Raw genomic sequence first — 27,859 nt, 5'->3', positions numbered from 1 at the left:
CGAAAAGGCAGTAGTCGCATGCGGTCATGAAGTCCCGCATGGCACTGGGGTTGCCAAGTCCAGAGAAATCCCAACAGAAGCTGGGCTCGTCGTCTTCCTCGGACCCAGAGGGCCCGTAGATCGAGACGTCCGTCAGCCGGTCCCAAGGTGACCGCATACAAAACCCCAGAGGGTTTGGGCTCGCCTCTACGAGAGCGCCCGCCAAAGCGAAGCCGCTAGGCAGGCTGAGGCTGAATCCAAATGACATGGGATGGGAATCGGTCGGTACCTCTTGGTCGACGGGCGGTGATGAAGTCACGTCGGGGACTGACTGCACCGTCGTCTCAGGTACGAGGGTGACGTCCAGCAAGCCTTTCGCGAGCGTGCTGGCGTCGTCCGCTTGCTTGGTATTGGCGTGTCGCGGGGAGACGGCGCTCGTCTTCGTCTCAAGCGCGAGGTCGATGCCCGGTGCGCCCCCCGTTGGGGTGCCGGCGCTGTCGACTCGCTCGACAGCCGACGAGGCGCTGCCTCCTGCTTGGCCTTGGTTGCCCCGTCTCCCCCTTCATCGGCGGGGAAGAGGGCGGGATGAGCTCGAAGGTTGTTCTTCCACCACGCGGGGAAGACGTCGTCGATTCCGCCGCCGGCGGGCGGACTGTCGGCCGCTATTGCCGCTGTCGCCCGGCGGTGGAATGAGTATCATGTTGTAGCTGCCGTCGAGGGACATGAACTCAAGACTCCCGAAACGGAGCACCGTCCCGGGCTGGAAAGGTTGCTGGAGACTGCCCATCTGGAGCTTGACGGGAAGCTGTTCGTCAACACGCAGCAGGCCCCTACCTGGCGCGCCAACTGTCGGCGTTTCGAGACCGGGGGGTCCCTAAGCCGACGAGTGAATGTCGCCGCGTGCCCCAGCCTAGATGGGTCGACGCGAGGCCGAGCGCGAAGGGGGGAAAGTGAGGCGGCCGGAGACCGGCGTGAGAGAGGTGGGAATCCCGCGGCCTTCGTGTTCGTCCCGCGCCCAGGTCGGGTGCGCTTGCAGTAGGGGGTTACAAGCGTCCACGCGGGAGAGGGAGCGAGCGGCCTCACGCGAGCGCCTGTCTCGTGCTCGTCCCCGCGCGGCCAACCTTCTCTAAGAGGGCCCTGGTCCTTCCTTTTATAGGCGTAAAGAGAGGATCCAGGTGTACAATGGGGGGTATAGCGGAGTGCTACGTGTCTAGCGGAGGAGAGCTAGCGCCCTAAGTACATGCCGTCGTGGCAGCCGGAGAGATTTTGGCACCCAGCTGGTGTGATGTCGTGGCCGTCGGAGGAGCGATGGAGCCTGGCGGAGGGACAGCTGTCGGGGCTGTTGAGTCCTTGCTGACGTCCTCTCGCTTCCGTAAGGGGGCTGAGAGCCGCCGTCGTCACAGAGTATGCGGGGCGCCATCATTGCCTATCTGGCGGAGCGAGCCAGATGGGACGTCGGTCTTGTTCCCTGTGGCCCGAGTCAGCTCGGGGTAGGGTGATGATGGCGCCTCCTGTTGACGTGGCTGGTCTGCGCCCTAGGTTGGGCGATGTGGAAGCTCCTCCGAAGCCGAAGTCGAGTCTGTCTTCCGTGGCCGAGGTCGAGTCCGAGCCCCTGGTTCGGGCGAGGCGGAGGCCGTCGGCTGAGGCCAGGGCGGAGTCCGAGCCCTGGGGTCGGGCGAAGCGGAGTTCGTCGTCTTCTGGGGCTGAGCCCAAGTCCGAGCCCTGGGTCGGGCGGAGCGGAGTTCGTCGTCTTCTGGGGCTAAGCCCAAGTCCGAGCCCTGGGTCGGGCGGAGCGGAGTTCGTCGTCTTCTGGGGCTGAGCCCAAGTCCGAGCCCTGGGTCGGGCGGAGCGGAGTTCGCCGTCTTCGGGGACCTAGCCCGGGTCCGAGCCCTGGGTCGGGCGGAGCGGAGCTTCCTATGGTGCCTCCGGCCGAGCCTGACTGCCTGTCAGCCTCACTCTGTCAAGTGGCACCGCAGTCGGAGCGGCGCAGGCGGCGCTGTCTTTCTGTCAGACCGGTCGGTGGAGCGGCGAAGTGACGGCGGTCACTCCGGCTCTGTTGGCTGAGGGGCGTACGTCAGGATAAAGGTGTCAGGCCACCTTTGCATTAAATGCTCATGCGATTTGGTCGGTCGGTGCGGCGATTTGGTCAGGGTTGCTTCTTGGCGAAGACAGGGCCTCGGGCGAGCCGGAAATACGTTCGCCGCTGGAGGGGGGTCTCGGGCGAGACGGAGATCCTCCGGGGTCGGCTGCCCTTGTCTGAGGCTAGGCTCGGTCGAGGCGTGATCGAGTCCCTCGAATAGACTGATCCCTGACTTAATCGCACCCATCAGGCCTTTGCAGCTTTATGCTGATGGGGGTTACCAGCTGAGAATTAGGAGCCTTGAGGGTACCCCTAATTATGGTCCCCCACAATGACGTTTGCTTACTATGAATAACTCGTAAAATCCATTCATGTATCTGATCTTTTCGATGTGTTTCATGCATTTAGGTGCTTGCTAAAATGCCAAAGTAAATATGGAAGAGTTGGAAACAAAATCGGACTCTGCGTGGTGAAACTCATAGGATCTGTAGTGATGTACTACTCTCTTCCAAGTTCGTGCCCCCCCTCTTAACAAACATTATTTACCATGTGACACCTTCACTTTTTCATGCATTAATTCGTTTCAAGCGTTTATGCTTTCCGGTTTTGATTTCCTTCCACTAAAGCTACTACATGGTTGTTTGCAGCACGGGTACGAAATCTGATTGCGATTTAATAATTTTTGTACGTACGGTACGTCGGAGAGAGAGAGCTGCCACCGCAGCACGGGTACGGATTAAGGGTATGTTTGTTTGCTAACTAATTTATCACACTTTGTCTAATTATTCTGCATAAGGTTAGTTTTTCAATTCGAACGACTAACCTTATGCAAAATGAGGTATAGTTAGCCATAAACTAAACAGCCTCTAAATAACATAGCAAGTTTACTGCTGCGACTATCGGCTGGGCCGTGCAGACTACTGGGGTGGGCGGTGGGGAGCAGGATGAGGGCCAGATCAAACTGGTGAGCAGCAGAGCGATGGCGAAACGAGGGGAAAAACTAGGACCAGCCTCGTCACTGACTCCACCCCACCCCACCCCCCACCCTCCGCAAGCATCGGGCCTGGGCCTGGGCCGGCGCTGGCCACGTGACGGTGGTGGTCCGCCGAGAGCTGCTAGCCGGGCCCCATGCTCGCTGTAACAGCGAGTGGTCAGCGGAGTAATTATTAGCTGCACAAGTGCTTTCCCCATCCCGAATCATTGAGAGGGCGGGCTGCAAATATCTCTGACGCGCGTTGCAGCGACAAAACGTGAGGGTCAGCATCTCACTTCTCAGAAGAGAAAACGAGGGCCAAGAAGGTCCCGGCGCGCTACGTTACATCACAGAACAGAACAGAACAGTGAGAGTGCAGTAGCAGTAAAACTAATCGAAGCGACCGATCGAGGTTAAAAAGAATTGAGAGAGCGCTGCGTGCGTGATGGCTGGCACGCGCAACGCAAGGCAGATGCAGGCCCAGCTTGGTCGGAGTAGCGCGCCTACCTGCCGATGCACGTCGGCAGGGAGCGGAGCGCTGCCCGGCCGCCAACCGACACGTGGCAGGAGGGGTCCTGCGAAAGCAACCGCCACGTGATACCCAGCAAGCCGGTGTCAGAGGAGAGGGGCCGAGGCGAGCCGGAAAGAGACGCGCCCCCTATCATGTCCCCATCCCTCATCAAAACCCACAAGCCTGCCTCCCTATGATCACGAGCATAATCTGCCTTCCGATGATGCTGCAGCGCATGCATGCACGCCGCTGCGCATGCCCCGTGCATCCGATCAACATGCTGTGCGCACGGCACGCACGTACGTACTTACGTTTCGCGCGTGCCATGCATAGTCGTCTACGTTTTTCGTCGTTTATATTTGGCGCGCTTACGTACGTACGTGTGAGGCTGTGAGCGCCCGACCAGCCAGATCCCCGATTTTGGGGTGGGGGATTTTCCCTACAAAATTGCACGTTTGATCCATAAATGAACTAGTAATGTTTAGATCACAAGGTTAATCAGCCTTGCGAAGTTTCCAACCGACACATTGCAGAGTAGGCACCCGCGCCTGATCCCGGGGCCCGGGCCGCAGCCTCGATCGAGCAACAGCGCCATGCATCACATTCACAGCCAGCGTATGCGGCTCCCCTCTCCCCGCCGCGCGCGCGGCGCCGTGCCAGTGTCAGTTTTCCTGCAGTACTACTACACTGGTTTAATTTTGCAGGGAAGTGAAGGATTATTAGGGGCGCCAGCTGCCAGCGAATGACTTTACCTTGGCTATGCCGTTGCCGAGGTGGCGCCGGACGGAGAGCCGGGTTGGCCGCGGGATTAGTTAACTACAAACTAATTATGCGCTCGTGGGTTCTGGCTAAGCTCTACTAGTTGGGGGCGCGGGCGTCACGTGGGACGGAACTGCGTAAGCACGGGTGGGTGGGTGGGTGGGTGGGCACGTGCCGCGCGGGGATTCTGGGATCGCCCACCCGGCACCGGCGCTCAGGATCCTCGTCACCCTCACGTGATTCGATGCCGATGCCCTTGCCGTGCCGCACCACGGGACACGGGCACGCACTCGCATGCACGCAGCATGCTCCTCCCTCGCTCGCTGTTTGGCTCTTGCTGCGGCGTCGCTCGACCGTATACTGGACCCCGCTGTGGCTGTGCCCGGCTGCTGATCGGCGCCCAGCATGCAGTGCAGCTATAACAAACACAAACGCATCGTGTATGCCTCCTCTCCTCTCGATCGAGAAAGTTGCAGCTTGCGATGACATTGCGTACGTAATTAATGAAGTTTATATGTTGCCGCTTCCTTCCTTTAGGGCATATATTTATAATGATGGAGCGCTGATCACATCGCATCAATCGGGTGCACTTTCAGCAAGCACATCAGACAGAACACTCGTTCCATGTATCGCAAGCATTTTTGTACATTGGTGTGGTGGCCGCCCTGGTGGGTCAGTGGGTGGGTGGGTGGGAGGGTAGTACGCGCACCACAAAATAAATAGACGGTCTCCGGTACAGATACCATGCATTATTGGTAGCAAACTACTTTATTATCGTACGTCCTCTGTCAGGCACACTTCCTTACCGCCCTGTCCGGTGAGTAATCTGGTTCCTTCGGTCCTGTACTGCACCGCGCACATTGTCCGATTGATGAGTGGGCCGGGTGGGTGGGTGCATGCAGGGCGCAACGAAACAGGGCCCGGCCGGTGCGCGTGCGTGGTCCTAGCTTGTAGCCGTGCCCGTACGTACACACAGGTGAAGTGGACGCAGCAGAAAAGCCATACCATCACGTAAATTTCTCTCATGCAATGCATGTCCTGTCCACATGATCGACGAGGCCATTTGTTGATACAGCTAGCAGTGCAGTGCACTACTGCTACACCCTCTCCTGTGCTCGCTCCTTCGCCGCCGCCGCGCGTGTGGTCCTTCCTCGGTGTGGTCGCAAGATGGCAACCATCCCGTCGTCCATCATCGTCGTCAATGTCATGGCCCCCTGCATCATCATCATCAGTGGTATCCTGTTGTGTGCCATGCATGCATGCTTGGGATTCGGATATATAGCCAGCTGCCGCCGGCCCCCGCCGGAGGGGTGAGCAACGTCGTCCGTGGCGCTAGCTGCTATACGCCTGTCGTCGTCGCTACTTGAAATGGATACCTGTTAGTTGCTGTGCAACAAACCCCTCGACCACGTCCACGTTATGCCTTGTTTGGTTATTCTTATCCTATATGAATTGAATGAGATTGAAAAAATTTATGAAGGATTTTTGACTTGTTTAGGTTTTAAACCCACCTAATCTTACTTAACCCACATGGATTAAGAGCAAAACAAACGTGAGCCCTTAAATAGAAAACGATGTTTTGTGTTTCTTTTTCGTCTTTGATTTCGTAAATTATTTGGATACTGCTAATTATTCCTTTGGTAAGCGATTTACTATGGCCTTATGGGGACGGCCGGGACGGGGGAGCCGAGGCCGGGAGAGGCCAGGAGGTGAGCACGTCGCACTGCATGGCCGCGGCCGAGCAACAACGGTGAACAGTTAACTGAAGAGAGAAAGTATAACGCCAAGTGGTGGGGTGCAGTGGGGGACTCCTCATCAAAGCCCAGACGGCAGAGGGAGGCCCCGCCGGAGCGAGGGGCGCGCGGGCAGCAGGGGGCGCTAGGGCAGCAGGAGCAGTCGAGCAGAGCATAGGGAGTGGTCCCGGTCCCATAGGCGCCGACACTCCACGTTGCCTTGACGTCCAACATTACTAGCTGCCGCGGTAACTAACCGCCGCAACAACCCCAATGCAATTCCTCTTCCTCTGTCACCTCCCTCTATCGTCCCTCATCATTGATTACTGCATGGAGGTAGTACTAGTGTGTCATCTCACCTCACCTCATGATTGACTACTGGCGGAGGGCAGTGTCAGTGCGCGGCACATGACACAAGTGAAAGTGACTCGTGTTCGGTGAGCATAGACTCCCAGTAACATGTGTAAACGCCCCCCCCCCCCCCCCCCCCCCGTACCTAAGGTAATAGACCAGACAAACACATACTAGTGGACTATAGATGAACTTCAGTTAAAGTTTAGATTTTACTATCTCGCGCGTTAATCCCAGCTAATAATAGCTAATTGTTAGATGACTGATTCATATAACATAATTACCTCTTATGCCATGGAATAAAAAAACGGAGGCAGCCAGCTAACCGAGAGTAGCTAGCTCGTTGCTCACAGTGGTCACTAACTCTGACGACCTTTTCCTATTGAGGAAGCGTGCCGGATATAGGTTCGCCAGCTAAGCATGCATGCCTGCCTTCTGACCGGACCCAAAGAGTGTCAGTTAAGCTAGCTGTAGTCAAGTCGAGACAGCTAGCTCACTTGAAACACTGCACTGCACCATCTTGCTCCTTCCAGCACTACACGAGTTGTACTGCCGCCCTGCGTTACGGGTGGTATTTGTTGGGCTCTCGCTGTATTTACATGGGCACGTATATATACCCCACACTGGCAGAGGTAGCTAGAGTACTAGCTAGTAGGTTAAAAAGTTTTAACACGCACCAGGCTCTTTTAACCATCTTAATTCCAGCTACTTTTTATTTTATTCGTGTGAGAAAAAAAATCTGAGCAGATCCTGTGTGGTGTGTGGCTTACTTAACGACATGTACAGCTCACGCATCAATATTCCGCGCGCGCGCGTGTGTCAGACGCGCCCATGTGTCAAAACATGTCCGGTGTCGGGCTTTGTCGCGGCACTGGCACGTACTACATGAGTGGTATGTATGCGTGGAAGCTTTCTTTTCGACCTGCAGGCTGCAGCGAGCCGGCAAAAAGCTGCCTACCCCACCCCAGTTATACTCGGGGCAGACTGCTGTGTTACAGCGAGCTCTGTAGTAAAAATAATCAATAATGGGCCTGCGCAATTCACCGTACTGTACGAGAAGGTACCACACGCCCGCCTTCCCGCCCTCTGCCATCGTCGATTCATCCTACGAACCGAAAGGCAGCAGAACAGGTCCATCCAAATTTAGCACTGCCTCGGTCCTCACAAACGGGTATAATTCAGGATCTGGATGAAACAAGAGAAAAACGCAGGTGAAAAAAAAAATAACGAGAGGTGGGTAGTTAGGTTAGAAAACAAAGTCGAGACTATAGTCTTATAAAAACTATAGCGAGATGTTTCCTTTTTTTTCTAGAATTTTTTAGAATTTATATTTTCTCTCTGCTAGCTGTCTTTAGAGTAGTATGGAGGCTATATTGGGAATTTCTAGAATAATTTTATGTAGTTTAAAATTTAATGATAAATATTATATAAAATAATAATTAATTTATATATTTTTATAGTACAATGGTTTACTAAATATTTTGATAACTATATTATTTTTATGAGATACTTTTTTTTGTCTATGTCATATATCTATGCACTTTATTATCTAATCGTGTAATAATTTTGTAATTACTAAAATTTGATAAACATAAATAGCTACTTGTTGTTGCCTACCATTCTTATTTATTTTTCTTCATTTAGCATGTTATTTAATTATTATTTATTATAATTAAGTTTACTTCGATGTTATAGATCATTAGAAGTGTATTTTAATCCTATTTTACTTTAGTTATGGACAGATTTAGTAGTAAATTTCTGCTCATCTATATCTATACTATACTTAAAATGTCAGTTTCAACGGTCGTCCCGCGTCATCTTTTTACAAATAATCCCTCACAGCTATTTCAAATTAATCCGTTGCACGCCTATAGATGGCCAAACGGTGGCCCGGCACGGGCCAGACGCCCGCGGGCCACAACTCTGGCCCAGGCACGTCATGCCGGCCCGCTGACTGTGCCGGGCCAGCCCATTATCCCGTCGACCCATTTGATTAAATCGGTGTAAAATGTTAAAAAACAATGCAGGAGGTGAGGTTCGAACCCATGCCCTGATAAATTAAAGTTGTCTAACCAGTAGAACATTATGCTTATATATTTTTAATATTGAATATAAATATATATATATATATATGTATATACGTTTTTTATAAAATAAAAAAATATATAATCGTGTCGAGCCGGACCAGCACTACGGCCGAGGCTACAGCCCAAGCGCGGCACGACGGTCTTGACTCTTGCAAGCATTAGGTCGTTTCTGAGACCACATTGAAGCAATGGACTCCATGGTATTTGAGGTTGCTGAATTGGATGAAGCAACAATGATTTGTCACACTAACAATAAAATGAAAGGTTATTTGTTGGTTTTAAACGTTAGTAATTGCTACGAATTAGCATAATTTATATGGAGCTAAAAAGTCACATGAACTCAAACTTATAAAAAAGATAGATCAAAATATGGAGTGATTGCTAAATTCAGGCATCAATAAAACCTTTCTCTTATTTGGTCTTTGTATGGTGGAATCATGTCATTTTATAATCTTTTTTCGTTCAGTCAGTCGTTGTGAACTCTCTTCTAATCGCTCACTTCATTGGTCGTGTTGTACCAAAACATATTAGATGGAGTAAATAATAATATCAGTTAGCCAAATTAAAAATATATTATACGGAGAGCGGAGTCAATCAGTAAAAAATCTTGATTTTTTTTTGGTGGATAGTTTATATATGTACTGTTGTAAGTCGTCGCAACACACGGGCAACCGACTAGTTTTAATTTAACAGGATGGATTTGAATTTGAATCAAGTAAAATATTCGAATTAAAATTCGAATACTATGTAACATCCGTTCTATATTCATAGTCGAAAAGCTTCGTATCCATACATGTGAGTCCAGAATAAATAAATAAAACATAAGTAGTAAAATGTGACGTGTGTGGATCCGAATTCACAGCAATTCGATTCCAGATTCCACCCCTGTTTCCACCCCCCCCCCCCCCCCCCCCCCCCCCCCCCCCTGCCTGCTGTGCTGCGTACGTATGAATAATGCGGAATGCCCCTGCGAGACGAGCAGCATTGATTTCCGCCAGGATGCTTCGGCAGACAGTTGCGCAGGCTACAGCTCATGGGAGTCACGTGGTCGTGTGCATTCATTGCGGTTAAAGTAACCGGATTCTTTCTCCACCCCCTCTGTTTCTTCAGTTTTTTTTTTCTTCTTTTAATAGTTTTGTAAAGTACTGGGGGACTGCTGGTACTGGTAATGGTACAGCCAGTAGCTAACGGAATTATGCCATGGAGAGGGAGAGTAGTGTGTGAATGACTGCGTGTGAGACGAGTGGTGGTGGTGGTGGAGCATATGAATGTGGGTGCATGCGACGGAGCACGTTGGGGGGGGGGGTCTCTGCTGCACTGCAGCTTCCTCGCCCCTCTGCGCTAATCTAATCCTATGTTTACCCCCCGTAATGCACAGCACAACTTTTGTCAAACACACACACACATGCCACTAGCTCCATCTCTCTCCTCACATCACCTCTATATTAATTACTACTCCGCATCAACCCCTTTCCCTCTGTTACTACTGGTGAATGGTGATCAAGTGACTGGAGCCCCCCGATCGAGAGCACAGCACAGCACTATTTCTTCCCCCTCGTCACACCGCTCCCGCTCTCATCACTCCACTCCATCCCCTCCTCTCTCTCCATGCACTCACTCTCGTCACTGAGACAGTGAGACTAGCAAGGCTATCGCCTAGCTACTAGCTAGCTCGTACTGGAGCGAGCACTGTCAGTAATTGCTCGTTTCAAGGAACCGACCTGTGCCAATCAAGTAGCAGTGCCAGTACGTCGTACGGTTAGCTCTTAGCTACCTCCTGCGTGTGTGTTCGCGATGGCGTCGGAGTGGGAAATGGCCGCCATGGGGGTGGAGCTCGGCATGGGAATGGGCGGCACGTACCACCACAACGCCTCCAGCATCACCACGGCGCCGACGAGCAGCCACCACAGCGGCGGCGCCGGGTACTCCGCGGCGCACCACCACCATTACTACGGCATGCCGCCCGTGGGCGGCGACGCCACGGCCATGCGCGTGGACGACCTTCTCGAGAATCTCGACCTCTCCACCGGCGCTGGCGCCCACGAGTTCTTCCCCACCGCGGCTGCTGCCAACAAGGGACACCACCACTCGGGGGGCGCCATGGTCGGTGAGCCGTCGCCCACGGCCAACTCGTCGGACCACCAGACGTCGCTCCTCTCCTTCGCCGACGAGTTCTACATACCCGTAAGTACCAAAATTATTGAATAATATGACGAATTTATTAATACCTGTGCCGGCATGCATGTGCTACCTAGCTACTGTGCTTAGAGAGGTTTCGATTTCATCAGATCTCTAAACAATTGCGATATATATATATGATGATCCAGAGCGAGGAAGCTGCCGAGCTGGAGTGGCTGTCCAAGTTCGTGGACGACTCCTACTCGGACATGCCGAATTACTCGTCGGCCACGCACGCCGCAATGGCAGCAGCGGCAGCGGCAGCGGCTGCGGCTGCGAACACCGCCGGCACTAGAGCAGGAGGCACCTCGGGCGGGCAGGACAGCTGCGCCACCGCGGCGCCCGGCCGCGGCGCGCGCAGCAAGCGGTCGTCCCGCGCGGCCGCCGCGGCGTGGCACTCCCTCGTGCCGCGCCCGCCATCGCAGCCGTCCCCGTCAACGTCCTGCTCGTCCTCGGACTTCACGCCGGCGTCGACGAACAACAAGCCGGCACGCCCGAGCAACGGCGGCAGCCGCGGCAGGAAGAGCCCGGGGCCCGCCGGGGAGGTAGTGGCAGTGGGCGTGGAGGGCGGCGTGCGCCGGTGCACGCACTGCGCGTCGGAGACGACGCCGCAGTGGCGGACGGGGCCGCTGGGCCCCAAGACCCTGTGCAACGCGTGCGGCGTGCGGTTCAAGTCCGGGCGGCTGGTGCCCGAGTACCGCCCCGCGTCCAGCCCCACCTTCGTGCTCACGCAGCACTCCAACTCGCACCGCAAGGTCATGGAGCTGCGCCGCCAGAAGGAGCTCGTCCTCATCCGCGGAACCCACCGTGACGCTTCGGCGGCAGCGGCGGGATCCGCCGGGCCGGAGCTCATGTTCCGTGACTACGGCGTGTGTTGATTAGCTGCCTGCCCGGCAAGGCAACCGGCACGGAGGAAGCTCTCGCGTCGTGCATTTGCGTGCATGGATCGGAGCTTGCTAGATCTTTCTGCGAAATATTCCAGATATTTCCATTATTTCTCTTTTTTTTGTTAATTATTACTATTAAAATTGTTATTGCCTACCTAGCTCCCCGCCCTGCTTTTTTTTTCTAAGCTCTATGAGTTCTGTTGGTATAAATTGCGCAGCGATCATGCTTTTCCTAAACCCGCCATGTATCGAGTGTACACGAATGGCCATGAGCCCATGACTGATAATTGGTTGTGGTTTAGCAAAGCATCGCTGGCACGCGCGCGCGCGTTCGGCGTCCGTCCGTGCCGCCCCAACAGTGCACGACGTCAGCGCGTGCCGTCTTCTTTTAGTTGAGTGAACAATTCTCCAAGAAAACGAAACCATGTGTGAATGCTGATCAGTCGTTTGTTCGTCATTCTATCTTTCACTGCTAAGCTGCACGAAGTATGCTCGTTAATTAGGTTGCAACAGCTTCCATTGTGGTTTATTTGTTTTTTTGTTACTTCTACTCTGTATGGTTCTTTTTTCCCTCCCTGGCAGTGGCAGGTAATAAAGCTTTTCAACGGAGGGAAGAAACGTTTTACTTCAAAAAAACGGAGGGAAGAAACGGGAGAGATAGAGCAGGGAATGGTGGGTGGTCCAGCACGTGACTGGGCCCTATGGTGGGCCTTTTTGGCAGAGTGGGCAACGTTCCGGTCACGTGATACTACGTGCCTCCCCTGCCCTATGGTGGGCCTTTATCCATTTTTTTTCGTTCTCTCCCTCATGCGAGATGCGAGTACGCGACCATCTCTTTCTATCCTCGACTTTTCTCGGCGTTTGTTTTTGTTGAGAACTACGTTACCACGGATCACCAGATCCGCTCCCTTCTCTTCCGTCAGCAGTAGAGGCGTAAGAAGATGTAGAGAACCCGTCTCCCTTCCCATAAACACAACAGAGTAAACACACGAAACACTTGATATAGGGTTGGGCTTCTGGCCTCTTTCTGTTCTCTGTATTATGAGGGGGTGTACAGGTTCCTTATATAGAGATGTGAGACCCCTCAGGGGCAAAGCAGATATTTGCCCACATAACCCTAACTAGGGTTACTTAACACTCCCCCTTGGGCGAATACCGCGACCAACACATGCCTCGTTAAAACTCCAAAAGACCCAGTGGGAAAAATGTGGAGAAAGAGTGCATGGTGATACAAATTGCATTTGCACTTTGTTGCCTCGTTAAAAACCTCATGTGAGAAACTTCAAGAAAACTCACCAAGGGAAAAAGAGTACAACAGCTGTCATCGTGACAGATTTCGATCCGTTAGGATCTAGATTCTATCGAATCTTCTACAAGGGCTAACTTTATAAATGTGCTCCCCCTGATCCTTGCAAAATCGTATCAATAAGGCAAAACATATTCTTCTGGAAGTATATGCACATAAAGATTCAGCAAACGGATTGCATATCCTTGCAAGGTCTATTTCAGGAACTTTAGCTCTACTCACTTCTAGGATATACGAGGTAAGTGCACGTATCAATATAAATAAGTCACTTTGACTGATGGTGTTCGATCGACTGGATCTATATATTTAATAGAAAGTTCCATAAAGGTTCACATATTGATCATCAAGCTCACGCCTTCAGGACATAGAATATAACATTTATTGTCTCACGAATATGATCAATATAAGCATTCGCTCCCCCTGACGATGACATCTGTCAAAGTGGTTATCCCTCATAACTCAAGCATATTCTTCAAGATATATGTCTCAATGTTCATCTGGAATAACGAGAATGGATGAGATCGGGGTGCTATCATTTTCTATCTCACCATAATTTATACATATTTGTGCAAAGCAAGTAACATGTCCTTCTATAGGACTTTAGGGGATAATATAGTTGTAATAGTGTAGGCGTTTCGAGACCGGGGGGTCCCTCGGGCCGACGAGTGAGTGTCGCCGCGTGCCCCAGCCCAGATGGGTCGAGCGCGTGGGCAAGCGCGAAGGGGGGAAGGAGCGAGGCGGCCGGAGACCGGCGTGAGAGAGGTGGGAATCCCGCGGCCTTCGTGTTCGTCCAGCGCCCAGGTCGGGTGCGCTTGCAGTAGGGGGTTACAAGCGTCCACACGGGAGAGGGAAGCGAGCGGCCCCAAGAGAGCGCCTGTCCCGTCCTCGTCCCCGCGCGGCCAACCCTCTCTAAGAGGGCCCTGGTCCTTCCTTTTATAGGCGTAAGGAGAGGATCCAGGTGTACAATGGGGGTGTAGCAGAGTGCTACGTGTCTAGCGGGGGAGAGCTAGCGCCCTAAGTACATGCCGATGTGGTAGCCGGAGAGATTTTGGCACCCAGCTGGTGTGATGTCGTGGCCGTCAAAGGAGCGACGGAGCCTGGCGGAGGGACAGCTGTCGGAGCGGTTGAGTCCTTGCTGACGTCCTCCTGCTTCCGTAAGAGAGCTGAGAGCCGCCGTCGTCACAGAGCATGCGGGGCGCCATCATTGCCTATCTGGCGGAGCTAGCCAGATGGGACACCGGTCTTGCTCTCTGCGGCCCGAGTCAGCTCGGGGTAGGGTGATGATGGCGCTTCCTGTTGATGTGGCTGGCCTGCGCCCTAGGTTGGGCGACGTGGAGGCTCCTCCGAAGCCGAGGTCGAGTCTGTCTTCCATGGCCGAGGCCGAGTCCGAGCCCCTGGGTCAGGCGAGGCGGAGGTCGTTCGGCAGAGGCCAGGGCGGAGTCCGAGCCCTAGGGTCGGGCGAAGCGGAGTTCGTCGTCTTCTGGGGCTGAGCCCGAGTCCGAGCCCTGTGGTCGGGCGGAGCGGAGTTCGTCGTCTTCCGGGACTTAGCCCGAGTCCGAGCCCTGGGTCGGGCGGAGCGGAGTTCGCCGTCTTCCGGGACCTAGCCCGAGTCCGAGCCCTGGGTCGGGAGGAGCAGAGTTCGCCGTCTTCCGGGACCTAGCCCGAGTCCGAGCCTTGGGTCGGGCGGAGCGGAGTTCGCCGTCTTCCGGGACCTAGCCCGAGTCCGAGCCCTGGGTCGGGCGGAGCGGAGCTTCCTATAGTGCCTTTGGCAGGGCCTGACTGCCTGCCAGTCTCACTCTGTCAAGTGGCACTGCAGTCGGAGTGGCGCAGGTGGCGCTGTCCTTCTGTCAGGCCGGTCAGTGGAGCGGTGAAGTGACGGCGGTCACTTCGGCTCTGCTGGGGGGCGTGCGTCAGGATAAAGGTGTCAGGCCACCTTTGCGTTAAATGCTCCTGCGATTCGGTCGGTCGGTGTGACGATTTAGTCAGGGTTGCTTCTTAGCGAAGGCAGGGCCTCGGGCGAGCCGGAGATGTGTCCGCCGTTGGAGGGGGGCCTCGGGCGAGACAGAAATCCTCCGGGGTCGGCTGCCCTTGTCCGAGGCTAGGCTCGGGCGAGGCATGATCGAGTCGCTCGAATGGACTGATCCCTGACTTAATCGCACCCATCAGGCCTTTGCAGCTTCATGCTGATGGGGGTTACCAGCTGAGAATTAGGAGTCTTGAGGGTACCCCTAATTATGGTCCCCGACAGTAGCCCCCGAGCCTCGAAGGGAGTGTTAGCACTCGCTTGGAGGCTTTCGTCGCACTTTTTTGCAAGGGGACCAGCCTTTCTCGGTTGCATTTTGTTCCGGAGGGTGCGCGCGAGCGCACCCGCCGGGTGTAGCCCCCGAGGCCTCGGGGGAGTGGTTTCACTCCTCCGAGGTCTTAATGCCTCGCGTAATGCTTCGGCTGGTCTGGTTGTTCCCTCATGCGAACTGGCCGTAGCCCAGGTGTACGGTCGGGGCCCAAGTTCTCGGGTTGGTATGTTGACGCTGTCAACGGTTCGGCCGGAGCCGGGTTTGCGAGAGCAGCCCCCGAGCCTCCGCACAGGGCGAGAGGGCGATCAGGGACAGACTCGACTTTTTTACATACGCCCCTGTGTCGCCTTTCAGCAAGGAGGAGGGGGGAAAAGCGCCATGTTACCCTCGATGGGCGCCGAACATGGTGTCTCCGGTGAGCTGCAAGCGGGTAATCCGAGTGGACGTCCGTGCCCCGTTCGTTAGGGGTCGGCTAGGGGCCCAGAGGCACGCCCAAAAGTACCTGCGGGTGATCTGCCGGACCCGGTCCCCTGGCGACGGGGTCCGAGGGCTCGATGCCTCCTTCTGATGGGATTCCGTTACAAGATCGCTCCCGCTGGTCTCGGAAATGTCCTAGGGTACCTCGGGAGCGCAGCCCGAGCCTTGGTTATGTATCGAACGTACCCCTGGTCATCCCTCGCTCGGCGTCTGAGGCGTCTGTGAACCCTTCGGGGGCCAGCCTTCGAACCCCTGATCAGTAATGGGCGCGGAGCCCGAGTAGCCTGAGGCGGCCGTGGAACCCTTCGGGGGGCCGGCCTTCGAACCTCTGACCAGTAGTGGGTGTAGGGCCCACGCGATCTGAGGCGGCTGTCGAAACCCTTCGGGGGGCCAGCCTTCGAACCTCTGATCAGTAAGGAGGCTCGGAGCCTGGTTCCTTCACGGGGAAGGATCCTTTTCGGGGTATCCCCCTTTCCCGGTCCCTGTTGCAAGAGATAGAGAAAGAGGTTAAAAGGAAAAGGATATGAAATCGAACGACGCGGCGTACCTTTTTTGGCGCGGTTATTACGGCGAAGGCGAAGCGTCGCCCTCTGCTCCTGCCGGAAGCGCCGCCAGTCCTGCCGCGGAGTTAATGCGACGGGGCGAGCGGTTGGCGGGGCGGCCGTTGCGCGTGCGCGAGCCATTCGAGGAACGGATCACGGGCGCGTTGTCTTCACGCCGTGAGAGGGGGTTCTCTTGCTGACCCCGGATGGGACGTGAGCTTGGCTGACGACGTGACCGCTGCTCCCGCCCGCCTGCCACCGTCATTACTGCCAGCCCACTTTTGGCCGCATTGACCGCCGCGTCAGGCTGGCGCTGCTGGGTCGTGCGCTGGGTCGCCTCGAGTCGCGGTATTGGTTCCGCAATCGAGGAGGCGCGGTGGTGGCGCAAGTGGCGGCGCAGTTGCTTGCATGCAGCATCCGGCGCGCCGGTCGCGTGAGGCGTGGGCTTGGGCCTCCATGCTGGCGCGTCGGGAGTCGGAGAAGCGCGTCCACTTGGCACGGTTGCATGCCGCCTGCATGGCTGCCCGCCTCTTTCGCCCGTTGGTCTGGGCAAAAGTGGGGGGTCACTTGTAACCGCTGGGCGGTCGTGTGCATCACGCGCGGTGGTTTGGCTTCTTCTGCTCTGAGCCGGTTTGCATGACATGCGGGACCCAGCCCCCGTGCCGCAGGGGAGGGCCTTGGAGCATGTTGGAGAAGACTCAGCCCGTGACGGTTGGGGGCGCAAGTAGGGAGAGTTGCCTTTAAAAGGAAGGCGACCCCTTTCGGAAGGCGACCATGTCTTCTCGCTCCCTTATGCATCGCGTCTTTCCACCTTCCAAGCCCCCGGATGGGGGATACCCGCCGTCTTTTCGCCTCATCGTTGGAGGAACGCCACTCCGTCGGAGTTGGTACCTTTCAGCCATCGTTCGGCTTCAAGGATTTTCATCACACAGCCCGGTTGCTCCCCTCCGCTGGTGGTCACCCAAGACGGTGACCTCCAGCTCCTGGATGGGGAGAGGCAAGCCGGGCTGTGATCCCGATCCCACCCTCAGCATCGAGGGTGTTCGTCATCCTCGCTGGGGCGGGGAGCGAGGCGAGCCGGGGCTCTACCTCCTGCGCGGGTCGGCGGGCCACCTCAGCTGTGTTTTTTCCTCATTTTCGAGCACTAAGACTCGCCTGTTGATTATCTGAACCGCTTTACCAAGCATGAGTCGCCCCGTGTCAAGGTGACGAGTGAGGTATCCGTATCCCGGAGGCGTGGGAGTCCCTCGGCTCGGTCGACCTTGTTGTCTGAGGCTCCTCTAGCTTAGTTAAAGGGACCCCTTGGCCGCTCTTCGACGAGCCGAGGCTAGGGGTAGCGATATCAGCATGAACAGAGGCGGAGTTGGCTCGAAAATGAAACCTGGTTGGCCGGAGCCTAGCCGGGTTGTCCGTTAGCGGGACCGACGCCGGAGTTGATCAGCCAAGGCCTCGGGTCGGGCTGGCGCCCTTGGGAGATGGTTGGCCGAGGCCCCAGGGGTAACCGACCGAGCCGCCTGCTCGGGCCGGATTCCCGGAGAAGTCCCTGGCAGCGATTGTCCGGGCGTGGCGATGACATCGTCCTCCAGAGTGGGGATCCCTGGACCGCGTCGCCGTCCAAGGCTAGGTCGGACCTCGCTGAAGGTGTCGTCGATGCCGAGGGTGCCACTGCCCCCTTCCAGCGTCAAGACCCGAGCCTGCAGGATCAGAGTGTCTTGCAGCATGTGCCTTCTGCGGCCGCCGAGGCCAGAATACACACCCTCGCTGTGTTGTAAAGCTGTGTCTCCTTTCCTCTTGTTTCGAGTATCTGGACTTTTCTGTCGGTAACAGGGATGTTTGTGCGAGCGAGAGTTGCTTCTCGCGGAAGGTGATGAGTGAGGTATCCGTATCCCGGAGGCATGGGAGTCCCTCGGCTCGGTCGGCCTTGCCGCTTACGCGCACTTTCACCCATCCATGAGGCCCTGTCATCGACTCAGTCGAGAAGGCTCGAAGGATCGCTTCGGCAGAAGAGCTTCCGAACGTGAAGACTTGTTCGGTCCGCGGAATCACTTTATCCGAACGCGAGTTACTTATCGCAGAAGGTGATGAGTGAGGTATCCGTATCCCGGAGGCGTAGGAGTCCCTCGGCTCGGTCAGCCTTGGCTGCTTACGTGTACTCCGTCGTTTTCAGGATCCACTTTTCGAAGTAGTCAGAAAGCACGAAAGATATTCTGGCAGAAGAGACCTTTTTTCGAGGAAAATTTCAACGCAGAGGGGGTTCCCCCCCTTTTAGCCCCCGAGGGAGGGTCGGGCTTTGCCGAGGCGAGTCCGACCCTTCCTTGATGACTAAACTTTGCGTGGGTGCGAGGTATATGAACAACTTGAAAACATCTTAAGGGTAGAAGCGACGTAGCTGTTGGATGTTCCAAGCGTTGTCGTAGACCTCGCCTTGACTGTTGGCCAGCTTGTACGTTCCGGGCTTCAGAACTTTGGCGATGACGAATGGCCCCTCCTAGGGGGTGTGAGCTTGTGCCTCCCTCGGGCGTCTTACCGCAGCCGAAGCACCAGGTCGCCCACCTAGAGGTCTCGGGGCTGGACCCCTCGGGCGTGGTAGCGTCGTAGGGACTGCTGGTACCGCGCCGAGTGTAGTAAGGCCTTGTCCCGAGCCTCTTCCAGCTGGTCCAGCGAGTCTTCTCGGCTAGCTTGGTTGCTTTGATCGCTGTAGGCCCTCGTCCTCGGGGAGCCGTATTCCAGGTCAGTGGGTAAGACGACCTCGGCCCCGTAGACCAGGAAGAACGGCGTGAAACCCGTGGCTCGGCTCGGCGTTGTCCTCAGGCTCCAGACCACCGAGGGGAGTTCCTTCATCCATCGCTTGCCGAACTTGTTGAGGTCGTTGTAAATCCAAGGCTGAGCCCTTGTAGGATCATGCCGTTGGCACGCTCTACTTGCCCATTCGACATGGGATGAGCCACGGCGGCCCAGTCCACCCGGATGTGGTGGTCCTCGCAGAAGTCCAAGAATTTTCTGCCGGTGAACTGGGTACCGTTGTCGGTGATGATGGAGTTCGGGACCCCGAAGCGATGGATGATGTTGGTGAAGAACGTCACCGCCTGCTCGGACCTGATGCTGTTCAGAGGTCGGACCTCGACCCACTTGGAGAATTTGTCGACGGCGACCAGCAGGTGCGTGTAGCCCCCGGGCGCCTTCTGCAAGGGGCCGACGAGGTCCAGACCCCACACAGCAAAGGGCCAGGTGATGGGTATCGTCTGCAGAGCCTGAGCGGGCAGGTGGGTCTGCTTCGCGTAGAATTGACACCCTTCGTAGGTGCGGACAATTCTAGTGGCGTCAGCCACTGCCGTTGGCCAGTAGAAGCCTTGCCGGAAAGCATTCCCGACAAGGGCTCGAGGCGCTGCGTGATGGCCGCAAGCCCCCGAGTGTATCTCTTGCAGGAGTTCCTGACCTTCGGCGACGGAGATGCATCGCTGGAGGATGCCCGAGGGGCTGCGGTGGTAGAGCTCCTTCTCATCTCCCAGCAAGATGAATGACTTGGCGCGTCGCGCTACCCGCCGAGCCTCGGCTCGGTCGAGGGGTAGCTCTCCTTGGCGGAGATATTGCAGGTACGGGGTCTGCCAATTTCGATCAGGCGTGGCCCCGCTCCGCTCCTCCTCGATGCGCAGTGCCTCGCCCTCGGAGGCCGAGGTTACCTCGGGCTAACCGAGGGCGCCTCGGGCCGAGCTGAGGGTGCCTCGGGCTGTGCCGAGGTTACCCCGGGCTGGACCGAGGGCGCCTCGGGCTCGGGCGAGTCGTCGATCTTGACGGAGGGTTGATGCAGATCCCGGGAGAAGACGTCCGGGGGAACCGTTGTTCGCCCCGAGGCTATTTTTGCCAGCTCGTCCGCAGTCTCGTTGTAGCGCCGAGCGATGTGGTTAAGCTCGAGCCCGTAGAACTTGTCTTCCAGGCGCCGAACCTCATCGCAGTAGGCCTCCATCTTCGGGTCGCGGCAGTGGGAGTTCTTCATGACTTGGTCGATGACGAGCTGCGAGTCACCGCGGGCGTCGAGGCGCCTGACCCCTAGCTCGATGGCGATCCGCAACCCATTGACCAGAGCCTCGTACTCAACCACATTGTTGGACGCCGGGAAATGGAGGCGTAGCACATAGCGTAGGTGTTTCCCGAGGGGCGAGATGAAGAGTAGGCCCGCGCCGGCTCCCGTCTTCATCAGCGACCCGTCGAAAAACATGGTCCAGAGCTCCGGTTGGATCGGAGCCGTCGGTAGCTGGGTGTCGACCCATTCGGCTACGAAGTCCGCCAATACCTGGGACTTGATGGCCTTCCGAGGGGCGAACGAGATTGTCTCGCCCATGATTTCCACCGCCCACTTTGCAATCCTGCCCGAGGCCTCTCGGCACTGGATGATCTCCCCCAGGGGGAAGGATGACACCACAGTTACCGGATGAGACTCGAAGTAGTGTCGCAACTTCCGCCTCGTCAGGATCACTGCATACAGCAGCTTCTGAACTTGTGGGTAGCAGATCTTGGTTTCGGACAGTACCTCGCTGACGAAATAAACTAGCCTCTGAACGGGCAATGCATGCCCCTCTTCTTGCCTCTCGACCACAATCGCGGCGCTAACCACCTAAGTGGTCGCGGCGACGTAGACCAAGAGGGCTTCTCCGTCAGCTGGAGGCACCAAGATAGGCGCCTTTGTGAGGAGCGCCTTCAGGCTCCCGAGAGCTTCCTCGGCCTCAGGGGTCCAAGCGAAGCACTCGGCCTTCCTTAAGAGGCGGTACAGAGGCAGGCCTCTTTCGCCGAGGCGTGAGATGAAGCGGCTCAGGGCCGCGAGACATCCCATGACCCTCTGTACGCCTTTTAAGTCCTTGATGGGCCCCATGCTGGTGATGGCTGCGATCTTCTCCGGGTTGGCTTCGATGCCCCGCTCAGAGACGATGAACCCCAGGAGCATGCCCCGGGGCACCCCGAAGACACACTTCTCGGGATTGAGCTTGACGCCTTTCGCTTTGAGACATCGGAATGTCACTTCAAGGTCGGAGAGGAGGTCAGAAGCTTTCCTTGTCTTGACTACGATGTCATCGACGTAGGCCTCGACCGTGCGACCGATGTGTTCGCCGAACACATGGTTCATGCACCGCTGATACGTCGCGCCCGCATTCCTCAAACCGAACGACATGGTGACATAACAGTACATGCCGAAGGGCGTGATGAAAGAGTCGCGAGCTGGTCGGACTCTTTCATCCTGATTTGGTGATACCCTGAGTAGGCGTCGAGGAAAGACAGGGTTTCGCACCCAGCAGTGGAATCCACGATTTGATCGATGCGAGGCAGAGGGTAGGGAACCTTCGGACATGCTTTGTTGAGACCAGTGTAGTCTACACACATCCGCCATTTCCCCCCTTTCTTTCTCACAAGCACAGGGTTGGCAAGCCATTCGGGATGGAATACCTCTTTGATGAACCCGGCTGCCGTTAGCTTGTGGATCTCCTCGCCTATCGCTCTGCGCTTCTCCTCGTCGAATCGGCGCAGAGGCTGCTTGACGGGTCGGGCTCCGGCCCGAATATCCAGCGAGTGCTCGGCGACATCCCTTGGTATGCCGGGCATGTCCGAGGGACTCCACGCGAAGACGTCGGCGTTCGCGTGGAGAAAGTCGACGAGCACTGCTTCCTATTTGGGGTCGAGCCCAGAACCGATCCGGATCTGCTTGGAGGCGTCGCCACTGGGGTCGAGGGGGATGGCCTTAACCGTCTCCACTGGCTCGAAGTTGCCGGCATGACGCTTCACGTCTGGCACCTCTTTGGAGAGGCTTTCCAGGTCGGCGATGAGGGCCTCGGACTCGGCGAGGGCCTCGGCGTACTCCACGCACTCCACGTCGCATTCGAACGCGTGTTTGTACGTGGGGCCGACGGTGATGACCCCGTTGGGGCCCGACATCTTGAGCTTCAGGTAGGTGTAGTTGGGGACGGCCATAAACTTCGCGTAGCATGGCCTCCCTAGTACCGCGTGGTAGGTTCCTCGGAACCCGACCACCTCGAACGTCAGAGTCTCCCTTCGGAAGTTGGAGGGCGTTCCGAAGCAGACGGGGAGGTCGAGTCGTCCGAGGGGCTGGACGCGCTTCCCGGGAATGATCCTGTGGAAGGGCGCAGCGCCTGCTCGGACGGAGGATAGATCGACGCGCAGGAGCCTGAGGGTCTCGGCGTAGATGATGTTGAGGCTGCTGCCCCCGTCCATAAGGACCTTGGTGAGCCTGACGTTGCCGACGATGGGGTCGACGACGAGCGGGTATTTCCCCGGGCTCGGCACGTGGTCGGGGTGATCAGCTTGGTCGAAGGTGATGGGCTTGTCGGACCAGTCTAGGTAGACCGGCGCCGCCACCTTCACCGAGCAGACCTCCCGGCGCTCTTGCTTGCGATGCCGAGCCGAGGCATTCGCCGCATACCCACCGTAGATCATGAAGCAGTCGCGGACCTCGGGGAACTCTCCTGCTTGGTGATCTTCCTTCTTGTCGTCGTCGCGGGCCCTGCCACCCTCCGCGGGTGGCCCGGCCTTGTGGAAGTGGCGCCGAAGCATGACGCACTCCTCAAGGGTGTGCTTGACGGGCCCCTGATGATAGGGGCACGACTCCTTGAGCATCTTGTCGAAGAGGTTGGCACCTCCGGGGGGCTTCCGAGGGTTCTTGTACTCGACGGTGGCGACAAGGTCCGCGTCGGCGGCGTCGCGCTTCGCTTGCGACTTCTTCTTGCCTTTCTTCTTGGCGCCGCACGGAGTAGACGCCTCGGGAGCATCTTCCGATGGGCGGCCCTGGGGCTGCTTGTCCTTTCGGAAGATAGCCTCGACCGCCTCCTGGCCGGAGGCAAACTTGGTGGCGATGTCCATCAGCTCGCTCGCCCTGGTGGGGGTCTTGCGACCCAACTTACTCACCAGGTCGCGGCAGGTGGTGCCGGCAAGGAACGTGCCGATGACATCCGAGTCGGTGATGTTGGGCAGCTTGGTGCGCTGCTTCGAGAATCGCCGGATGTAGTCCCGAAGAGACTCTCCCGGCTGCTGCCGGCAGCTTCAGAGGTCCCAGGAATTCCCGGGGCGCACGTACGTGCCTTGAAAATTGCCGGCGAAGGCTTGGACCAGGTCATCCCAATTGGAGATCTGCCCCGAAGGCAGGTGCTCCAACCAGGCGCGAGCGGTGTCGGAGAGGAACAGGGGGAGGTTGCGGATGATGAGGTTGTCGTTGTCTGTTCCACCCAGTTGGCAGGCCAGGCGGTAGTCCGCGAGCCATAGTTCCGGTCTCGTTTCCCCCGAGTACTTTGTGATAGTAGTCGGGGGTCGGAACCGGGTCGGGAACGGTGCCCGTCGGATGGCCCGGCTGAAGGCCTGCGGACCGGGTGGTTCGGGCGAGGGACTCCGATCCTCCCCGCTGTCGTAGCGTCCCCCACGCCTGGGGTGGTAACCTCGGCGCACCCTCTCGTCGAGGTGGGCCCGACGGTCGCGATGATGGTGCTCGTTGCCGAAGTGGCCCGGGGCTGCAGGCACGGTGTTGCACGTGCGCCCGGTGTAGACCGAGGCTTCCCGCATGAATCGGGAAGTTGCGACATGAGGTTCCGAGGGGTATCTGAGAGCACCTAGAGGGGGGGGGGTGAATAGGTGATCCTGTGAAACTTGAAAACTTAAGCCACAAAAACTTGGTTAATCGTTAGCACAATAATTGCCAAGTGGCTAGAGAGGAGTCAAAACACAATAACCACAAGAAATCAATCACAGAGATGGCACAGTGGTTATCCCGTGGTTCGGCCAAGTACAAACCTTGCCTACTCCACGTTGTGGCGTCCCAACGGACGAGGGTTGCACTCAACTTCTCTCAAGTGATCCAATGATCAACTTGAATACCACGGTGTTCTTCTTTACTTTAATCTTTTCCCGTGTGTGAGGAATCTCCACAACTTGGAGTCTCTCGCCCTTACAATTGAAGTTCACAAGGAAGTACGGAGTAAGGGAGGGAAGCAACACACACAAATCCACAGCAAAATACGCACACACACGGCCAAGAATCGAGCTCAAATGACTATCTCAAAGTTCTCACTAGAACGGAGCTCGAATCACTGAGAATGACAAATGAATGCGCAAAGACTGAGTGTGGATGATCAAGAATGCTCTTATGTTGCTTGGTGTACTAATCCATGCGCCTAGGGGTCCCTTTTATAGCCCCAAGGCAGCTAGGAGCCGTTGAGAGCAAACAGGGAAGGCAAATCTTGCCTTCTGTCGCGTGGCGCACCGGACAGTCCGGTGCCTGATTTCCTTCCTTAAATGGCGAAGCCGACCGTTGGCTGACTTGGAGCCGTTGGCGCACCGGACATGTCCGGTGCACACCAGACAGTCCGGTGCCCCCTTCTAGCCGTTGGCTTGGCCACGTGTCCCGCGCAGATCGCGCGACCGACCGTTGGCCCGGCCGACCGTTGGCTCACCAGACAGTCCGGTGCACACCGGACAGTCCGGTGAATTATAGCCGTACGTCGCCGGTGAATTCCTGAGAGCGGCCACTTCGCTCGAGTCAGCCTGGCACACCGGACACTGTCCGGTGCACCACCAGACAGTCCGGTGCACCACCGGACAGTCCGGTGCTCCCAGACTCAGCAGAGTTTTGGCTGCTCGAGCCAAGACATTTCCAATTGGATTTTTCCTGTTTCCAGCACTTAGACACAATACATTAGTCTCTAAAACAATGTACTAAGTCTGAGAAACATACCTTTATCCTTGATTTGTACTTTGTCCACCTTTTTACACTTAGGCCCTTGTGTTAGGCACTAAATCACCAAAATACTAAGAAATGGCCCAAGGGCACATTTCCCTTTCAATCTCCCCCTTTTTGGTGATTTATGCCAACATAACATAAAGCAAGTAGAACAAGTGCAAAATCACTTCAAATAAAAACTCAAATTGTTTTGATTCAATTTTGACATATATGGATCACTCTTTGCCACCACTTGATTTGTTTTTGCAAATCAAACTCAACTTTTATCTCTAAGTCAAACACACATGTTAAGACATAAAGAGAGGTATTCCAAAGAAGTTTGATCAAGAATTTCAAAAACTCCCCCTTTTTCCCATAATCAACATTTCTCCCACAAGAAGCCATCTTTTGACAAGAGAGACAATAAAAGAGTTTTGACAAACCACAAGCTCTATTCTACTATGTTCAAAATCTCTCAAGTGGTAGCTGATCCATTTATTGCTTTGGCCTTTATTTTCTCCCCCTTTGGCATCAAGCACCAAAACAGGATCAATCTTGGCCCGTGAACCTCATTGCCTCACCAAAATCTTCAATAAGAATACAACGCCAATAAGAGTACATGAGATGAACTTGGAATAAGTTACCCTCTCATCGGAGTGCAGTGGAAGTCTTTCATGGTCCAAGTCCACCTTTTCCCTTTCAAACCTCCTTTGAGACTAAAGCAAACTCAAGCACATGGTTAGTCTCAAATGGTCAAGTTGTAACACATCTCCCCCTAAACATGTGCATCACTTTGCAACGGACTTGTGAGGTCCAGGGAGTGTTTTTACAACTTGATCACCATAAATAAGCAACAAAATGCATAAGGAACATGATCAAAGGCATAAACACATGTATGCTATAAATCAATCCAGGTTCCGCGAATCTAAGACATTTAGCTCACTACGCAACCTGCAAAAGGTATTCTCATCTAGAGGCTTGGTAAAGATATCGGCTAGCTGGTTCTCGGTGCTAACATGAAACACTTCGATATCTCCCTTTTGCTGGTGGTCTCTCAAAAAGTGATGCCGGATGTCTATGTGCTTTGTGCAGCTGTGCTCAACAGGATTTTCCGCCATGCGGATAGCACTCTCATTATCACATAGGAGTGGGACTTTGCTCAGATTGTAGCCAAAGTCCCTGAGGGTTTGCCTCATCCAAAGTAGTTGCGCGCAACACTGTCCTGCGGCAACATACTTGGCCTCAGCGGTGGATAGGGCAACGGAAGTTTGTTTCTTAGAGTTCCATGACACCAGGGACCTTCCTAAGAATTGGCACGTCCCCGATGTGCTCTTCCTATCGACCTTACATCCAGCATAGTCGGAATCTGAATATCCAATTAAGTCAAAGGTAGACCCCTTTGGATACCAGATCCCGAAGCAAGGCGTAGCAACTAAATATCTAAGGATTCGCTTCACTGCCACTAAGTGACACTCCTTAGGATCGGATTGAAATCTAGCACACATGCATACGCTAAGCATAATATCCGGTCTACTAGCACATAAGTAAAGTAACGACCCTATCATTGACCGGTATGCCTTTTGATCAACGGACTTACCTCCTTTGTTGAGGTCGGTGTGTCCGTCGGTCCCCATCGGAGTCTTTGCGGGCTTGGCGTCCTTCATCCCAAACCGCTTCAGCAAGTCTTGCGTGTACTTCGTTTGAGAGATGAAGGTGCCGTCCTTGAGTTGCTTCACTTGGAACCCAAGGAAGTAGTTCAACTCGCCCATCATTGACATCTCGAATTTCTGCGTCATCACCCTGCTAAACTCTTCACAAGACTTTTTATTAGTAGAACCAAATATTATGTCATCGACATAAATTTGGCACACAAAAAGATCACCGTCACAAGTCTTAGTGAAAAGAGTTGGATCGGCTTTCCCAACCTTGAAAGCATTAGCAATTAGGAAATCTCTAAGGCATTCATACCATGCTCTTGGGGCTTGCTTGAGTCCATAGAGCGCCTTAGAGAGCTTACACACGTGGTCGGGGTACCGTTCATCCTCGAAGCCAGGGGGTTGCTCCACGTACACCTCCTCCTTGATTGGCCCGTTGAGGAAAGCGCTCTTCACATCCATTTGGAACAACCTGAAAGAATGGTGAGCGGCATATGCTAGCAAAATACGAATGGACTCTAGCCTAGCCACAGGAGCAAAAGTCTCCTCAAAGTCCAAACCTGCGACTTGGGCATAACCTTTTGCCACAAGTCGAGCCTTGTTCCTTGTCACCACTCCGTGCTCGTCTTGTTTGTTGCGGAACACCCACTTGGTTCCCACAACATTTTGCTTAGGACGAGGCACCAGCGTCCAAACTTCATTCCTCTTGAAGTTGTTGAGTTCCTCTTGCATGGCCAACACCCAGTCCGGATCTAGCAAGGCCTCTTCTACCCTGAAAGGCTCAATAGAAGAGACAAAGGAATAATGTTCACAAAAATTAACTAATCGAGACCGAGTAGTTACTCCCTTGCTAATATCACCCAGAATTTGGTCGACGGGATGGTCCCTTTGAATCATCGCTCGAACTTGGGTTGGAGGTGCTGGTTGCGCTTCTTCCTCCATCACATGATCATCTTGTGCTCCCCCTTGATCACACGCCTCCTGTTGATGAACCTGTTCACCGTCTTGAGTTGGGGGATGCACCATAGTTGAGGAAGAAGGTTGATCTTGCTCATCTTGTTCCTGTGGTCGCACATCACCAATCGCCATGGTTCGTATAGCAGCCGTCGGAACATCTTCTTCATCTACATCATCAAGATCAACAACTTGCTCTCTTGGAGAGCCATTAGTCTCATCAAATACAACGTCGCTAGAGACTTCAACCAAACCCGATGATTTGTTGAAGACTCTATACGCCTTTGTATTTGAGTCATAACCTAACAAAAACCCTTCTACAGCTTTGGGAGCAAACTTAGAATTTCTACCCTTCTTCACTAGAATGTAGCACTTGCTCCCAA

General features: G+C 55.2%; 1 protein-coding gene across 1 annotated transcript; it reads left to right on the top strand.

Moving 5' to 3' along the window:
* The first annotated feature begins 9,969 nt into the window (after nt 1-9,969).
* On the top strand, nt 9,970-11,732 carry LOC103644154 (GATA transcription factor 2-like). Its single transcript, NM_001346966.1, has 2 exons — nt 9,970-10,657; nt 10,801-11,732. Exons 1-2 carry the CDS (start codon nt 10,268-10,270, stop codon nt 11,527-11,529), a joined length of 1,119 nt encoding a protein of 372 aa, NP_001333895.1. The 5' UTR covers nt 9,970-10,267; the 3' UTR covers nt 11,530-11,732.
* Nucleotides 11,733-27,859: the final 16,127 nt, after the last annotated feature.

This window comes from Zea mays, chromosome 1 (genome assembly GCF_902167145.1).
Source record: "Zea mays cultivar B73 chromosome 1, Zm-B73-REFERENCE-NAM-5.0, whole genome shotgun sequence".
Lineage (NCBI taxonomy): Eukaryota > Viridiplantae > Streptophyta > Magnoliopsida > Poales > Poaceae > Zea > Zea mays.
This window is presented reverse-complemented; position numbering and strand designations above follow the sequence as displayed.

Excerpts from the sequence above, each read along its gene's own strand:
- LOC103644154 (NM_001346966.1), top strand. The coding sequence starts at position 10,268 with ATGGCGTCGGAGTGGGAAATGGCCGCCATGGGGGTGGAGCTCGGCATG. Across the intron at positions 10,658-10,800 it reads CCGACGAGTTCTACATACCC|AGCGAGGAAGCTGCCGAGCT; the intron begins GTAAGTACCAAA and ends ATGATGATCCAG.